The 19,046-nt window shown below is 46.6% G+C and overlaps 1 protein-coding gene across 4 annotated transcripts in view; it reads left to right on the forward strand.

Annotated features, from left to right (window-relative positions):
* Nucleotides 1–19,046, forward strand: part of adamtsl3 (ADAMTS-like 3) — a 747,154-nt gene that overhangs the window by 709,158 nt on the left and 18,950 nt on the right. For all 4 annotated transcript variants that reach the window (XM_038813229.1, XM_038813228.1, XM_038813227.1 and 1 more), the window contains 2 exons: nucleotides 5,660–5,843; nucleotides 18,734–18,941. In XM_038813229.1, the coding sequence (XP_038669157.1) occupies nucleotides 5,660–5,843; nucleotides 18,734–18,941 (392 nt within the window). The remainder of the gene's footprint in view (nucleotides 1–5,659; nucleotides 5,844–18,733; nucleotides 18,942–19,046) is intronic.

A 19,046-nucleotide genomic window follows, 5' to 3' on the forward strand; every position in this document is an offset into this window, starting at 1 on the left:
TTTCCAGGAATGTGCAGATTAAATTACGGAGTTATGGGGATAGAGCAGCGTGGACGTGGGTAGAGTGCTCATTTGAGGGGTCGGTGTAGACTCAATGGGCCAAATAGCCTCCTTCTGCACTTTTGGGATTCTATGAAATATATAGGCTGAATTATTTTTTTTAAATAATTTTTATTGAGATTTTCAAAAACATATCAAAAACAGAAAATAACAACAAGAAAACAGTATTAACAACAGCAAAAAGAAAAACACACTAACCCCCAAAACCAAACCCCCCCCCCCCCCCCCCCCCCCCCCCACCCCCAGTAAGGAGAAATACATAAACACCCGGCATATTCAATAAACACATATCCACATTGCTCCCTTCCCCCGAAACAAACCCCCCCCCTCTCCTCCTCTCCTCTCCGTTCCCCCCCCCCCGTCTCCCCCCCCCCGGGTTGCTGCTGCTGCCGGCCTATTTTGCTACCGTTCTGCCAGGAAGTCCAGGAAAGGCTGCCATTGCCTAAAGAACCCCTGTACTGATCCCGTCAGGGCAAATTTCACCTTCTCCAATTTGATGAACTCTGCCATATCATTGATCCAGGCCTCCACGCTTGGGGGCCTCGCATCCTTCCATTGAAGCAAGATCCTCCGCCGGGCTACTAGGGACGCAAAGGCCAGAACACCGGCCTCTTTCGCCTTCTGCACTCCCGGCTCCACATTGCCTCCCCTATCCGTCACTCCACCAATCTCCCTGGCCGCGTCTCGTTTACGTAGCTGATGCGCCAGCATCCTACTCGCCTTCGCCCCATATTCGTACACCGCTCCCTGTGCCTTCCTCCACTGAGCTTCCGCCTTTCCGGTGGTCAGCAAGTCGAACTTGGCCTGAAGGTTACATCGCTCCCCAACAGCCCCTCCTCTGGAGCCTCCGCGTATCTCCTGTCCGCCCTCACCATCTCCCCCACCAACCTCTCCCTCTCTCTTTGCTCTCCCCTCTCCCTATGGGCTCGGATGGAAATCAACTCCCCTCTAATCACAGCCTTCAATGCCTCCCAAACCGTCCCCCCCCGGCCCTCCCCATTATCATTGGCCTCTAAGTACCTCTTGATACAGCCCCGAACCCGCCCACCCACCTTCTCATCCGCCAGCAGTCCCACCTCCAGGCACCAGAGCGGGCGCTGATCCCTCTCCTCCCCCAGCCCAAGGTCTACCCAGTGCGGGGCATAGTCCGACATGACTATGGCCGAATACTCGGCATCCTTCACCGTCAAAATCAGCCCCCTGCTCAGGACAAAACAATCGATCCGGGAATAGGCTTTATGCACGTGGGGAAAAAATGAATATTCCCTGGCCCTCGGCCTCGCGAACCTCCAAGGATCCACCCCTCCAATCTGGTCCATAAACCCCCTCAACACCTTAGCCGCCGCGGGCCTCCTGCCCATCCTGGACATGGATCGATCCAATGGGGGATCCAGCACTGTGTTAATGTCCCCCCCCAGTATCAGGCCCCCCGGCTCTAGATCCGGAATGCGGCCCAGCATGCTCTGCATAAAACCCGCATCGTCCCAATTTGGGGCATAGACATTCATCAGCACCACCCGCTCCCCTTGCAACTTGCCGCTCACCATCACATACCTCCCTCCACTGTCAGCCACCACCTTTGACGCCTCGAAAGACACCCTTTTTCCCACCAGAATCGCCACCCCCCGATTTTTTGCATCCAGCCCCGAATGAAACACCTGGCCTACCCAGCCCTTCCTCAGTCTAACCTGGTCTGCCACCTTCAGGTGCGTCTCCTGGAGCATAGCCACGTCCGCCTTCAGCCCCTTCAGGCGCATAAACACCCGGGCCCATTTGACGGGCCCATTCAGCCCCCTCACATTCCAAGTTATCAGCCGGATCAGAGGGCTCCCTGCCCCCCTCCCCTCTGTCTCATTTAAATAAGGCAATCTTCGACATCTAACCAAATTGACTGGGACCTCAGTTCAAAATCTCATCAGAAAGATGGCAGTTCTGACAATGCAGCATACCCTCAGTACTGTACGAAAACATCAGCTGAGATTTTATGATCAAGTCCAGAAATGGGGTTTGAATCCACAATCTTCTGAGTTAGAGGTGAACCTTCTCCTCACTGAATGAAAGGGAATGTAAAAATCCAAAGTGAGCAAAGTGATCAGAAGGCTACTGATGAGAAAGCCCTAAGTGCATATGACCTGTCAGGATAGGTGGATTGGCCATGTTAAATTGCCTTTAGTGTCCAAAAAGGTTAGGTGCGTTACAGGGATAGCGTGGAAGTGTGGGAAATAAGTAGGGTGCTCTTTACAATGACCGGTGCCGACTCCATGAGCCGAATAGCCTCCTCCTGCACTGTAATGTCTGTGATTGTGTCAATATCCTTTATGGGAGGAAATCTGCCATCCTTACCTGGTCTGGCCTACATGTGACTGCAGATCCACAGCAAGGTGATTGGACTCGTGAATGCCCTCTGAAATAATCTAGCGAGGGCCATTATGGATAAGCCATTAATGCTTATCCATGCAATAAAGGAATAAAACTTATTTTTAAATAAAATAAGAAGCCAATCAAATTATTTGAATATTCATCTTGCTTTGGGCAGAGAGGAGTAAAGTAGCTGAAGTTGTAGTTGATCATCTCGGGATGAAGCGCAGAGCAGAAGGGCAGCCACATTGTTCCAGCCAGAGCCAAGCGAATGCCATACGCAACATTTTTAACCAAATGGAGGGGGGGAACAAAACTGGCGAAAGTTGATCAGCAAACTAAATTGGACGGCAAACAAGGCTTTGGAAAAAGGAGAACAACAGTTGATGAGAGGGTGATGCCGACTACTGTTAAAGTAATTATTTTTGTGACTGGAGCTCCATCTCTGCTTCTGCATTTTAAGGCCTGTGAAATTCCTCAGTGGCATTCCGCTATTCCAGTCACCGCACACATAGTTTCCACAGCTGTAAGTGGATACATCTTGCCATGCTTTAGTGAAAGTTTGGTGCAATGGGGATTTTGAACAGAAATAAATCAGCATCACACCTAATTGCCAAACAAGAGCCATCCAGGAAAGTTAACACGTTTTGTATTCTTTAATATCGGCTAACTAAATGACGACTTGTGAACCCTGGGTGCTCTCAAGTCCTGGCACTCTACTTCATAATGCCCCAGCAACTCTGTCCTATTTAAAAAATATTTTTTATTCTCCTTTTTCATATTTTCTCTCAAATTTACACCCAACAAGAAACAAGAATCAGTAACGAATGTAATGTCAATCCCCATATCAATAATAACAATGCCATCTTCCCACCAAACCCCAGATATTAGCCCTCATGTTAACATAAACAAATGACAAAAAGGAATCAGGAATCACCCATAGTCACTATTAACACATATAGTCCCTCTCCCCCCAACCCTCCCAGCCCCCCCCCCCTAATGTTCGATGTGATCCAATTCTCGAAAGTGCATAATGAATAACGCCCATGAATTGTAGAACCCCTCCATCCTTCCCCTCCGTTCAAATTTGACCTTTTCAAGCATCAAGAATTCCAACAGGTTCCCCCGCCACACCAGGGCACAGGGTGGAGAGGTTGATCTCCATCCTAACAGGATCCGCCTTCGGGCGATCAAAGAGGCGAAGGCTGCAACATCTGCCTCCGCGCCCGTTTCCAGCCCAGGCTGGTCCGACACCCCGAATAGGGCCTCCTGAGGGACCGGGTCCAGTTTCACATGCTCCACTTTAGAGATTACCCTAAAAACCTCCTTCCAGTAATCCTCCAGCCTTGGACAGGACCAAAACATATGAATGTGGTTTGCAGGACCCCCGCGCAACGTTCACACACATCTTCTACCCCCTCAAAGAGCCGGCTTATCCTCGGCCTTGTGAGGTGCGGTCTAAATAACACCTTCAGCTGTATCAGCCCCAACCTCGCACACGAAGTGGAGACGTTCACCCTCCGGAGCATCTCACACCAGAACTCCTCCTCCATACCCTCTCCCAACTCTTCCTCCTACTTTGCCTTGATCCCTTCTGACGGCGCCTTCTCCTCCTCCAAAATAGCCCCATAAACCGCCAACACTACCCCCTTTTCCAGTCCCCCTGTCATTCGCACCTCCTCCAGCAAAGTGGCAGCCGGCTCTACTGGAAAGCTCTGTATCTCCTTTCTGACAAAGTCCCCAACCTGCATGTATCTAAGTATTTCCCCCTGCTCCAGCCCATACTTCGCTCCCAGCTCCTTCAATCCCGCAAAACAACCCCCAAGAAACAAATCTTTTAGTGTCCTAATTCCTTTCTCCTCCCATCCCCGAAAATTTCCATCCCGCTTCCCTGGCTCAAATCTATAGTTCCCCCGAATTGCATCTCCCTTGACCCTGCCCCCAACCCGAAGTGCTGTTGAAACTGCCTCCAAATTCTCAACAAAGCTATTACTACCGGACTCCCTGAGTATCTCCCCCGGGAGCGGCGCTGTCACTAGCACCTTCAATCCCAACCCCCTACCCAAACTCTCCTCCATTCTGACCCATTGGGAGTCAACCCCTCCGACCCAGCTCCGTACCTTCTCCACATTCGCCGCCCAGTAATAATACATCAGGTTCGGAAGACCCAAACCCCCTGCCTGCCTTCCTCTCTGTAGTAGCACATGTTTAATTCTGGCCACCTTCCCTCCCCATAGGAACGAGGTAATCATCCCTTCAATCTCTCTAAAAAATGCCTTTGGCAGGAAAATCGGCAGGTATTAAAAAATTAACAGGAATCGCGGCATCACATTCATTTTAACCGCCTGTACCCGACCCGCCAGTGACAGAGAGAGACCATCCCACCTTGCAAGATCAGCTTTCATCCTCCCCACCAAACTAGAAATGTTGTACCTACGGACCCCCCCCCCCCCCCCTCCCCCCCCCCCCACCCAATCTCGAGCAACCTGCACCCTCAGGTATCTAAAGTGTATCCCTGCCTTACGGAATGGCAACACTCCCACCCCTGCCCCCACCCCTGGCCGAGACACCACAAAATATTCACTCTGTCCTATTTGTTCTTATTTTCCTTATTTGTTTGAAATTGAAAAGGTCTGTTCTCAGTGCCACTGCATCAGTGATGCATAAGACCTAAATCAAAAAGCTTGAGATCAGTTAGCATCAACAGCATGAGACACAAACTATTGAAAATCACTCAGGATAGGTTTTGCCTGTGATCTTTATTCAAAAACATCAGACGTTAGCTCAAGCTGAACAGTTTTTGCTCTTTGTATAATTTAACATCATAAAACTTGGATTTAAATTTCTTCATTCTCAGCAATATCTATTTCGTAAACAAAAACAGGGAATGTTGGATGAACTCAGCTGGTCTGGCACATCTGTGGAGAGAGAAACAGAGTTAACGTTTTGAGTCCATTGACCATTCTTCTGTGGACTCCAAACATTGACTCTATTTTCTCTCCCCACAGACCTTCTGAGTTGATCCAGCATTTTCTGTTTTTATTTCACATTTCCAGCATCTGCAGTATCGTGCTTCTAATATCTGTTTCGTGTCTCGTTGTCAGTTCTGAAGCTTTGAAGTCGAATTTTATGCTTCCAGAATTCTGAGGAAAATTATCAAAGGAATTGTAACCAAATCTTTGTGACAACCAATTAAACTCTCTCAGAAGTTACCGTCAATGATTTATCTACCCCAAAGCAGATTTTGTGTGGGTGCCTGGTGTCTGGGGCGACTGCACGACAACCTGCGGCAATACCGGAGTCCAGCAAAGGAAACTGCTCTGTCTGAATACTAAAGGCATTGAGGTGAATGAGTCGGCATGCTATGAGCTTCCCAAACCTCCCTTGGTTACTGAACCGTGTAACACTCACGATTGTCCAGCCAGGTAAGACAGAAAGAGAACCTTTTTTTTTACAACCAGTATTCCTGCATTGGTTTATTGCTAAACAATTAGGTATAAAGGCTAAGTTTGTTCTCAGTGCATGGGTAGGGAATAGGACACACTAATTCAAGTTAGGGCGGCACGGCCTCACAGCGCCAGGGACCTTGGTTCGATTGTGTGTCCCACAAATACAAAAGCTTGGACACACGAGGGGAATTTTCTCCTTCACAGCTATGGAAGTAAATTAAGTGAGCAGATTAGAACTCTGCAGATCTTCAATCACAATTGCAATCATTGGAGATGCAAAAAATTGAGTGGGTTCTCTTTTTTTTAAATAAATTTAGAATATCCAATTCATTTTTTCCAATTAAGGGGCAATTTAACATGGCCAATCCACCTAACCTGCACATCTTTGGGTTGTGGGGGTGAAACCCACGCAGACACGGGGAGAATGTGCAAACTCCTCACAGACAGTGACCAAGGGCCGGGATTCGAACCATGGACCTCAGCGCCGTAGGCAGCAATGCTAACCACTGTGCCACCGTGCCGCCCGAGTGGGTTCTCTTATGAACAGAACATCGTAAGAAGTCTTACAACACTAGGTTAAAGTCCAACTGGTTTGTTTCGAATCACTAGCTTTCAGAGCGCAGCTCCTTCATCAGGTGAACAGGACGTCGACCTAGACGTTCTTCAACACATCCCCCCCCCCCCCCCCCCCATAATTGAAGACTTATACCAAATTCCTCACTTTTTTGTTTTTTTCTTCATGGTATGTGTGCATGGCTGGCTCGGCTAGCATTCATTGCCGATCCCTAATTGTCCTTGAGAAGCTGGTGGCGTTCTGCCTTCTTCAACTGCACAGCAGTCTATGTGGTGGAGGTACACTCATAGCGCTGTCAACAAAGGAGTCCCAGGATTTTGACCCAACGACAGTGAAAGAATGGTGATAGATTTCCAAGTCAAGATGGCGAGAGGCTTGGGGTGAACGTACTGATGGTGTTTTTTTCATGCGTGTCTGACCTGTCCTTTTAGGTTGTAGAGGTCATAGGTTTAGAAGATACTGTCAAAAGTCAGACAATTATTCCTGTCTTAATGGCTCTTTTTGAAAAAAATATAAGAATACTGTTTGAATTTCCTTAATTTAAAATCTATTCATAGTATTGTTTATAATTCTATGTATAATCCTCTACTGAAATGTTTCATTTCACTTACATTTGCTCTTTTTTAAAATTAATTTACTGGATGTAGGTGTTGTTGGCTAGCCCAGCATTTATTGCCCATCCCTAGTTGCCCGTAAGATGATAGTGGTGAGCTGCCTTCTTGATCCGCTGCAGTCCCATTGGAACAGAATTGTACTACACTCCATTTAGACATTCAACAGCTTTCCCCAGTGCTTTGGGAAGTTAGGTACTTTCTCTGATGAAGTAGACTGGGCAACATCAAAGGTTTTAATATACATTCTGAAGATCAGTTAAATGCAAGGCAAGGTGTAGTGCACAAGCTGTCAAAAGTGATATGTGGTTAAGTGGACTTCACTATTGGACATGAGTGCCATGCTACAAATTGGCTTTGCTACACTGCCAGCAGAGAGAACCATGGAAAGCAGTGATCTGACAGGGCAGCACGGTCGCACAGTGGTTAGCATAGTTGCTTCACAGGATCCCAGGTTCGATTCTGGCTTGGGTCACTGTGCAGAGTCTGCACATTCTCCCCGTGTCTGCGTGGGATTCCTCCGGGTGCTCTGGTTCCCTCGCACAGTCCAAAGATGTGCAGGTTAGGTGGATTGGCCATGATAAATTGCACTTTGTGTCCAAAAAAGGTTAGGTCGGGTTACTGGGTTACGAGGATAGGGTGGGGCATGGGCTTAAGTAGGGTGCTCTTTCCAAGAGCTGGTACAGACTTGATGGACTGAATGGCCTCCTTCTGCACTGTACATTCTATGCCAGTGATCTGTTAGCTCTGACACAATGAAGAGATAAGATGAAGCATGCTTGGAAGAGCTAGAATGCATGGAAATTGGGACTATCGACTCAACAATGTGAGTCAGGAACTCAGCTTTGGGCCAATTGAATTGTGCACTGGTCACAAAGACTGGAATTCTGTGGTGCCCTCTGGAACTAAGAGAATCAGTGCCTATCCACTGGGTATGTATCAGTGCAAATGTTGAGGCTCTTTAAATTTAACTTAGCACCATAATAATTAGGTGGAATCTAGCGAGACTGAGGCAGCATTATTAAATTTCCTTACAACATATCCGTGCATTCGTGATTTCTTTTCTGTACAAGTCTCAGTATCCTAAATTTCCTCTGTTATATTGCGAGCGATCAACGAGGCAATGTTGAAACACAAAATAAATTTATTGAACTAAGAAGAACTATACACGCTGGACAGCACAACGGCGACACAAGTCCTGTTGCCAGGACTCCCGGGCTAACTCTGAGCAATCCCAATGGCCAGAAACATACTCAAACTTCTGATAGGATACGTTTGCATGATGTGCCCCCATAGGCTCTGGGCCCTGTCACATGGCCTACGAAGTGACCTTAAAGGGGCAACGGTACCACATTCCTCCCCCTTAAGTTCCCTCACAGAAACAGAAAAACTCTTATTTACAGTTATGTACATACAAAAGGGTTACAGTGAGAGAGTTTAAAACAAAGTTCATAAGATATGTCTCAGCTGGCTTCCTAACTCTTGCCGAATGTCTCAACTTGGCACCTGGCAAAGATTAAGAGCATCTGAGTGTCCAGCAATGGCAGACGGATCTGTAGAGTTTACAAGAGGTGTTCTGCTGACGACCACATCAGCTCCCTCGGTGACCATTGAAGAATCCCCTTGAGAAGATCTCAGTTCTAACACCACCGCCTCGGCAAGAGGTACACCGGTAACTGGGATTGGACCCACCTGCCCCTTTTCGGGGATGATGGATTTTCTCCTCCTTAGATGCTCAATGTGCTTTCTAGCCTCATGGTCCTGTAGGTCTGTGACACAGGATATCGGTCCAGATGTTTTTATAATTCTTTCAGGCAACAATTCTGGGCCTTCACCAAAGTTCTGCATGTACACTAAATCATCTGCTTGAAACGACCGGTCCTTCTTGGCTGTATCCTGGTGGCATTTCTGTGAGGCTTGCAGAACCTCCACCCTCCCCGACAAATTTGGAAAAATGAGGTCGAGCCAGATCCTGAGACGCAACCCATTAACAACTGAGCAGGGGTCACCCCAGTGGTGGTTTGCTGGGTTGAATTGTAGGAGACCAAGAAGTCCGCCAAGGGGAGCAGTAGTGGCCCATGAGCTTCTTTCTTCATCGATGCTTTGAAAGTTTGGGCAACACTTTTGGCCAACCCGTTTGATGCGGGGTGGTAGGGGGCTGATCTTAAGCGTTGAATCCCACTGCATTTCATGAATAGTTGAAACTCTGCAGCAATGAAAGGAGTACCGTTGGCTGAGACAATCACCTCAGTCGAAAATTTGGTGCAGCTTGTCCACTGTGGCTGCTGCAGTGGTCAAACGCATAGGCTGACCATCTGGCCAATTCAAGTGGGCACTGATGACAACCAAAAACATCACACCCAAAAAATGACCCACAATGTCTATGTAGCGTCTCGTCCACGGATGCCCTGGCCATTCCCAAGGGTGCAAACTTGCTGGAGGCAGAAGGTTGTGTTGAGACTGACAGCTGTCACACTGATTAACCATATTTTCAACGACCCTGTCGATCCTAGCCACCATATTTGATTCCTGGGAAGTACCTTCATTTTAGATTGCTCCGGCTGACCAGTGTAATTTGTGAAGAAGAGACTGCTGCCCCGATGGTGGCATTATATCACTCTGCAATCCCACAGGAAGACCCCGTCCTCACAAGTGATTTTGTCTCTTTGTTGCATGCAGGGGGGCTTAATCTGCTCTGACTTCTCAAAATGCCAGCCCTTAAGAACTACCCACTTGACTCTTAGCAACACAAGGTCTCTGTTGATCCACGCTAATGTGGCCAGATGAAATAGGTTCGGTGTCATGAAAATTTTGGGCCAGGATGATCTCATGTGGAGTCGGAGGCTCGGATATTATTTGTGGTAATAGAAGCCTGCTCAAAGCATCCGCATTTGATAAATGGGTTCCCGGTCTATGCTGAAAGACTTTCTATGTTGATCTGGGAATATTTCCTTTCAGCACCTGAAAGTGGGCGGGATTCTCCCCTACCCGGCATGACGGAGGGTCCCGGCGTAGGGGAGTGGCGCCAACCACTCAGGGATCGGAATTCTCCCCACCTTTGGGGGCCAGCCCCGCGCTGGAGCGGTTGGTACCAGAAGACTGGCGCAGAAAAACGGCGCCTCCGGCAACGAGGCTGGCCGAAAGGCTTTCGCTGGCCGGCGCATGCGTGATGTGGGGTTCACTTCCGCTTCCGCCATGGCGGAGGCCGTGGCAGCCGCGGAGGAGAAATAGTGCACCCAGGGCACTGGCCCGGAGTCTGAGCGGGGGGCCCTGATCGTGGGCCAGGCCACCATGGGGGCACCCCCCGGGGTTCCATCGCCTCTCCCCCCAGGACCCCGGGGCCCGCTAACGCCGCTGGTCCCGCCGTTCCAGAGGTGGTTCAAACCTCGGCGGCGGGAGAGGCCTCCCAGCGGCGGGACTTCGGCCCATCCGGGCCGGAGAATCACCGCAGGGGCCTCTCCGATCGGAGTGGCGAGATTCCCACCACCGCCACTTCCCGGGTGGCGGAGAACCTCTGCCACTGCTGGGGGTCGGAGAATTTCGCCCAGTGTTCGGGATGTGAAGGCAACAGGCCTTTCCACACCATTTTGTGAGAGGGTACCACATCGATGCTTTGTGCCATAACTGCTTCACCTCGCTCTGCACACTTTGCAATTCAAAAGCGCTTTCCTCAGCGCTTTCAGCCGTTTGAGCCAACTTGACCACCTTGTCCAAGGATATCTTGGTTTCTGCCAGCAACTTCTTCTGAATATTTATGTTGTTAATCCCACAAACCAACCGGTCACGCAGCATATCTCTGAGAGAACTATCAAATTCACAATGTTCAGACATGTGTTGAAGTCTGGCTACAAAAGTAGATACTGTTTCACCCAGATCTCTGATGGCTGTATGAAACTTGTATCTCTGCATAATGATGGAGGGTCGGGGGTTATAATGGTCCCTCACTAACTGCACCAATTGATCAAAGGGCTTGGAGTCCGAAGCCTCTGGAAATGTTAAACTTCAGACGAGAGACGAGATTGTATGTTTGTGGGCAACAAACAGCAAATAATATTACTTTTAGTTTCTCTTCTGTTATTTCATTGGCAGCGAAAATGTATCAAAGACTTTCGATATACTGGCCCCAATTGTCGACCTCCAGATCAAACGGATCAATTTTTCCACACAGTGGCATCACTATTCGACTGCAGACGATCTTTTACCTTTCAATATTCTGAGAGGCCCTTGCACAACCCATCCATGTCCAAATTTTAGACAGTTAATTTGGCCATAAAATTTAGGAGCGAAATTAGGCCATTTGGCCCATCGAGTCTGTTCCGGCATTCGATCATGGTTGATATGTTCCTCATCCCCATTCTCCTGCCTTCTCCCCATAACCCCTATCCCCTTATTAATCAAGAAATCCCCTTATTAATCAAGAAATCCCCTTATTGATAAACAACACCAGATTTGTGCTTGAGGTGCTATTACCTACAGGGCTACAGACCAAGAGCTGGAAGGTGGAATTAGACAGAATAGTTCTTCTTAGAACAGAAGAACTAGGGGTGGGCAATTTAGCCTCACGAGCCTGCTCCATCATTCAATACGATCCTGGCTGATCTCATCAGAGCGTCAACTCCACGTCCTGCCCGTTCTCCGTAACCCTTCAACCCATGACTAATTAAAAATCTGTCAAACTATTCGCTGTCCCAGCATCCACCGCACTCTGGGGTAGCGAATTCCACAGATTCATGACCTTTTGGGAAAAGTAGTTTCTCCTCGTCTCTCTTTTAACTTTTCTACCCCTTATCTTGAGGCTATGACCTCTCATTGTAGAGTGCCTGGAACGGTGGCAGCAGTGCTAACCACTATGCCACCCCTATAAACAGGTCTTGTTCCCACCACTCCCAGGCTAAGCTCCAAGGTCCAGAACTGCATCTAAACTCCTGACAGGCTTATGTTTGTGCGCTGTATCCCCATAGACTCTAGGCTCGTCATGTGGCCTGTGAGGTATCGCCACTTAAAGGGGCTACGCTGCCACATCTTCCAAGTGTGAACACCTTCACCTCATGATATCCCTATCACTTGATATCCCTAACTGTGATGTTTATCCGGATTCCTATTGGGGAAGCCATTGTACGTTGGAGCTAGCAAAAATCAGCAGTGCCCAGCACTCGGCAGGAAGCCTCCTAAACAACTAAAAGGTAACAAAAAAATGGTTTGACAAACACCAAATTGCTGCTACCAACATGTTATTGAGCTCTTCCACTTCACTTCTGAAAACTACACAGTCCCATGCAACCCTAAATATCCCTTTTATTGGGGGGGTAGATATTACTGCTATATTAAGATGAACAATGGCCATCACATGGGCACCCAAATGGAAAGATTATCAATCAATATAATTAACTCTAATTTTACAGTTGTTTCTACCACCTGTTTAGTGCCTAGCAGGAATAGCGTACAGAATGCTGACTGGGCGGATGTCCACTGTGATAGATTTCTGCCAAGCTTTTCAGTAAGTTGCACCTGCTTTACACAGACTACTTATAATAATAATAATCATCTTTAGTGTCACAAGTAGGCTTACATTGCAATGAAGTTACTGTGAAAAGCACCCAACCGCTACATTCCGGCGCCTGTTCAGGTACACAGAGGGAGAATTCGGAATGTCCAAATTACCTAACAGTACGTCTTTCTGGACTAGTGGGAATAAGTAACTACCGTGGGCAGCACGGTAGCACAGTGGTTAGCACTGTGGCTTCACAGCGCCAGGGTCCGAGGTTCGATTCCCGGCTGGGTCACTGGCTGTGCGGAGTCTGCACGTTCTCTCCGTGTCTGCGTGGGTTTCCTCCGGGTGCTCCGGTTTCCTCCCACTAGTTCCGAAAGATGTGCTGTTAGGTAATTTGGACATTCTGAATTCTCCCTCTCTGTACCCGAACAGGCGCCGGAGTGTGGTGACTAGGGGCTTTTCACAGTAACTTCACAGCAATGTAAGCCTACTTGAGACAATAAAAATTATTATCAAAGATTATTATTCCAGATTTATTAATTGAATTTAAATCCCACCAACTACTGGGGTGGGATTAGAACCCATGTTGCCAGACCATTAGCTTGGACCTCTATGTTACTATCCAGTGACATTATCATATTGTTACTGTCTCCCCCAAGAATGACTTCAAGAAAAATAAATGGCAAAAGTCTATTCCAGGTGGATTTGGGTCGGATAATCTGTACAAGAATAGTTTTCTGCTGTCACGTATTCGTTTGCCAAAACACTTGATTTTCATTTTACCCGTGTGTATTTTTTCTGAATTTCACTAGCGGTGCTAATTTAATATGTTAAATTGTCAGCATGCCTTTGGATACCCCTTGAGATTCCTTGTACAATGTGTTCTTTCATGCTTGCCTTGTGTAATAATCTGAACTCCAGCTGTAATGAGCTATTGGTTCCAATCCAAGTTCAAACTTTCTGGAGCAATCTCGAAATTTGCTGTGACTCTAATGTGAAAACCATGGTACAGGTGCTTTTAGGATGAAAGAGAAGTTAAATTGGAAGTGAAGCTCAGCAAAAGTCATGTCATCGTCTTGACAACCCGCTGGTTTTACTGCACTGCAGCCTTATTTCAGGCCATCTGCTTTATTTCACATCGAAAACACAATGGATTTTTAAAAATTGTAACATCTAATTTGTCATTTAAGTGGAATGAAGATGCCGTGGTGTGAAATGTGGTAGCAGTATGATGTCAGTAACGTAAGTGGGGTCAGTCACATGAATCACAGCCGTCGGAACTGCAAATGCCTATTTTCCGCTTACTGATCAGTGGATAGAACTGCACAGTTGTTGGAGTAATCCATTTGTTCTTAAAGATGTTTTAAGTATGTCATAACCCCCACGAGGACCACCACGAGGGGAAACCATTGTCGATCTCCCCATGCGACTCGTGGAGTACGAGCTTCCCAGGTAGCTCTAACCCAGCTGGAGCTCGTTAGCCCAATTTATAAAGCCGGCCCAAGCAAGGCCTGGAGCTGTTAGTGTCCCAACCAGGACTGGATTGGGAGAGACTTCCTGCTGTGGACAGAGTGTTATACATAGTTCAACAAATCCTTGTTCCATTACCACTATCTTCCTCAGTTACTAAGAAGGATAACTGTGAACCTTTTAACATAGAATATAGAGTGCAGGATGAGGCCATTTGGCTCATCGAGTCTGCACTGACCCACTTGAGCCGTCACGTCCACCCTATCCCCAGAACCCAATAACCCCTTCGAACCTTTTTGGACACTAAGGGCAATTTAGCATGGCCAATCCACCTAACCTGCATGTCTTTTCAGGACTTTCATATTGTGTGAGACCACTGGATCTTCGACAGGTTCCCGCAGATGACTAAAAATCAAATGTAAAACCACTAGAGATTATTTAAGACCAGCTCCAAGGAAGATCTATTTTTGGTAGGTTGAATCTGAGATGTGCAGGGGAAGAGAAAGTTAAAAAAAAAAGCCTTGGAAAAATAGATATAAAGGACAGAAGCTGTGTCAGAGGAATGCAGAGACTGCAGGACGCATAAAGTGAGGGGAGTAGAGACAAGGTGCGAGATCTCACGGTTCCACCAAAGGCAACCTCCCCCCACGGCGGGCTCAGTGAGACTGAAAGATCCTGCCGGTGTCTAATGGTGAGCCGTCTCCTTTGCTGGTAAACATGTCATGGTGGGGGTGGGGGGGTTTGGGGGGGGGGGGGTGTAAACCCTGGCCAAGGCATGACTTAGACCACAGAAAGAATTAGCAAGAACTCGCCGCTTCTAAATTGGCTGCCCTGTATGCCTACAATACAACAGTGACACCATTTCCAAATGTTCCATTGATTGTGAAACACTTGGGAATGTCCCTTAAAGATATTCCATAAATGGGAGTTTTTTTCTTCCCATGTTCAGCACTTTTTGCATTAAAGTTTTTTTTTTATAAATGTTTTTTTATTGAGTTTTCATATTTTATATATGACAAATTACAAGTTATTAGAGAGAGAGAAAAAAAAGGAAAACACAAAAATTTAACATGAATATTTACAGGTAAGCATCTTCATAACAATAATTGTGGCCGCCCCCTTTAGCCAGCATACATATTTTACATTCCCCAATATGGCCGAGGCACATGTTTATAGGCATTTATTTATAGTTTGGTTTTGGGCCTTGGCTTGCCATCAAACCCCCATACCGAGCCCGTATCCCCCCCCCCCCCCCCCCCCCCCCCCCCTCCCCCCGGCTACCTTCCCCCGATTCCCGTCCATTTTCCCCTGGTTCTTGGCCACCCGACTATTCTTCCTCATGTACGTTGGCCACAAACAGGTCCCGGAACAGTTGCATGAATGGCTCCCACGTCCTGTTTGGCTGGCGGTCAGCAGCACCACCCAGAGCTGCAGACTGGCTGTCCGACCTCTCGGAATCTCTCCAAATGGAGAAAATCAATTTTTGCATTAAAGTTTATTTGAAGGAACCAAAATCGAAGGATAAAATCTTCATATGAGCATTTTTTTTGCAACCATTTGACCACTGGTAGTAAACCATAGAATCGATCCCTTGGATTTTACCATGCAAACAACCAGACAATTTGAATAGGCTAAAGAACAAAACCAGCTTGCATTGATATAGCAACTTTAACATGGGAAAAAGCTCCATAGTGCTTCAGAAGCAAGAGAAAAAGAGGTTCAAGACTACACTGATATCTAATACTTGATTTACTGTAACTTTATCTAACACAGAACAAGAAGATTGTATTTGTTGTTAGAGCTGAATCTTATTCAGCTAAAGATTGGCTCAAATGCTCACTTTCTAAAAGTTGTGTGTTAGCCAAGAAAACAAAGATGTGTTGATAAATGGAAAACATCAGGAAATCCAAACAACTGAAAAGTATCTTGCCAAACCATTCCCAATGTGAAGAGGCTCAATTGTCAGTTCATCAAAGATACAAGTCCAAGACCAGCTTCAAACTTCAGGATTATTAAATAAGATTCCAAGGACTGGTGGAAGATTGCGAAAATATGTTTCCAACATAAAGACCTGAGAAAGGACGGCACGGTGGTGCAATGGTTAGCAGGCCTACGGCGCTGAGGACCCGGATTCGACCCTGGGTCACTATCTTTGTGGAGTTTGCACATTCTCCCCGTGTCTGCGTGGGTTTCACCCCCACAACCCAAAGATGTGCAGGTTAGGTGGATTGGCCATGCTAAATTGCCCCTTAATTGGGGAAAAAAGTAATTGGGTACTCTAAATTTATATTTAAAAAAATAAAGACCTGATAGAACTTTGAGAAGATGGGGTCCCATACCTCATTTGTTTGGATATTGCGACTCAATCAGCCAAATCAAGAATCATGCTGAAATGAATCGTGTTGAAAAGTTGAATCCCGGAACAAAACTACTAATCCCAGAGGCACAGGTTGTTGGTCTCTCAAAACACTCTTTGTGTAACCAGCTGCTCTCCTGCTCATCTATTTCAATTAATGCTGTCAAATAGTTTCCCGAATCAGTGGAAAGCTACAAACGTCATGTGCGACCACAAGAAGGGGGTCAAAGACTGACTCTGATAACTACTTGCCAGAATCTCTCCTGCCAATTATGTCAGAACTCTCAAAAAGAATAGAGTAAGAAGCTATTATGTGAACTCAGTCTCTGTCCGCTAGCCAATTTGGCAAGAGAGCAAATCAGCAATACACATTCTCAATTTCATGGTCTGAAAATGGAATTGCTTTTTTAATTGCCGGGAATAAAATTAGAGAAGTTTCCCATGGTTTTAAAGGTTTTCCTGCCATCTTTGAGAGATGCCAGGTCTGCTACACTGATGTACCCCTTTACTCCCACTCAATGTTAGTTGAAAGCAGCAGATATTGGTGTCCTCAGAAACTTTGAGGAAAAATACATCAACTTAGATGTCACTGACGTATTTCTGATAAAACAGTGCAACCTGTTTTAGTGCTTAATTTCATGCTCCGGGAATAAGGTACTGTAGTCAGCATCATGCAGTTACCCCTGACTTTCATTCGCTATTCAATAAGTATTTTATCCTAAATGTTGAGAAACTGTTGTGTGGCGATTCTAATGAATTGCTGATCTGTCTGTATTGTTAGAGGACAAAACCACAGGTAATACAGTAAATGAGCATCCACTTGGTGTCAGAGTGTGGAGTATCTAACCACGTTTTCACCTATTGGTTTACCTGGGCCAGAATTCTCCAGCCATTCGCTGGTGGTGGGATTCTTTGGTCCTTGCGGCAGGAACAGAAAATCCCGCCGCCGGCAAATGGCACGCCACCTTCCGCTGCCGAGAAACACACATCTGGGAGGTCGGAGAATCCCGCCTATGGAATGTGTCTTTACTGAGAATATATTTCATAACTTGTGTTACCTTACAAATCTGTCTATATCTGTAAAGGTATAAATGGGGTGAAGGAGTAGTGTGTTATAGTTAATCTTTTCTTGTTTAATAAGTGTTTATCCTTTTGTTCAAAAATAAAAGTTACAGTCTGCTAAGCCAGGTCCACATCACTGCAGATGTCAGCACAAAAAGAGGTCCATCGTGTCTGCACTGACCAGCAAACATCTATCTATTCAATCCCAATTCCCACTTGCCTGTTGATTGAGCTGTCATACACAAGTTGCTTAGGCTTTGCAGTTTTGCTCAGGTAGGCTGTTAGTTAGAAACAGTCGAGAGAGAGAGAGCAAAAGTATTTCTGTTTGCCATCTTCAGTCATCTTGGCCTTTGCCTCTGGTTTAAACAATTTGGGCTGTATTTTCCTTACGGGGGCAGGGAATGGAAGTGGAGACTGTGGATCCCAAACCCAATCCTAGGGCGAAACAGTCATTCATTGGGATTTTGACATCAATGTCCCATTAATTGGCACGACGGAGATAAGTTTCCTGTCCAATAAAGAGTAGTGGTCAGATTCTTGAAGCTCATGGAGCAACCAGAGGCCAACCAGCCTGAAAGGAATAGCAGCCAGCAATGAATGGCAAGTAACTGAGAGAGGGCACTGCAACAGGGTTTGTCTCTAACTTTTTGCAATCTGCAATTCAAAAACAGACACATCAACCAGGCCACCACTGTGATGGTGTGAGGGGGGAAATCCTTCTACAGGGTGGTCTGTGACTGCACCTGTACCAAGACAGGCAGAGAGGATCTCTGGGCTTGTCTGGAACATTGGTCTCTCAGCCTGCTGCCAGGTGCCACCCTCCAAGCACCTAAACTGGCCCCTGATGGTGTGAGAAACTGGACGGCAACTGAAAATTTTCAATTTGTCCCCTTTAAGTGGAGTTAACAATGAGCCTAATTGACGACCTGCTATCCAGGGAATGCATAGCCCTGCTATCCCCGACCCTTGACTAAAACTGGGTTTGGAAACCAGCAAGTGCCATTATTTTTAATCCCTGTCTATCTCTATACCCTCCGGCATGGTCCTAAAACCCTCCCTCCATCTTCTTCTTGGGTAAACTTTGCTCACGAAGATCGCAGACATATGTACTGCGGCATAAGTTTTATTATATTAGAGTTCAAAGTGCTTTTGGCTAACAATACATCCCTATTAAGTTGTAACTTCCCTCGACCTTATTTTTGGCAGTACAAAGAAATGATTTTGCAAAGCAGGATATTTATCTCAAATAATTTTGTGACACACAACTTTAAATATTTATCAAGCTAATTTCTGTATCTCCAGGTGGGTTACGGCCGCAGTGTCAGAGTGTTCAGTCTCATGTGGGAAAGGTGTCCGGCACCAACGAGTAACATGTGAGCAGCAAACAGCCGGTGGAACAGTAAGAACGTTATCTCCGTTGTTTTGTGCAGAGACAGCAGAGCAGCCCCCTGAAGTAGAGGGTTGCCTATTGCAGCCGTGTGTAGGATGGAAGAGTCCAGCTTGGGGAGAGGTAATGATATAGTTCTCTGCTGAGAATTCTTTGGTATTCTTTGATATGAATAATAACCATGATTAAGAATGAGCAAAGTTGAAGTTTTGATGTGGCCAGATTCTT

The sequence above is a fragment of the Scyliorhinus canicula genome, chromosome 12, assembly GCF_902713615.1.
Source record: "Scyliorhinus canicula chromosome 12, sScyCan1.1, whole genome shotgun sequence".
Lineage (NCBI taxonomy): Eukaryota > Metazoa > Chordata > Chondrichthyes > Carcharhiniformes > Scyliorhinidae > Scyliorhinus > Scyliorhinus canicula.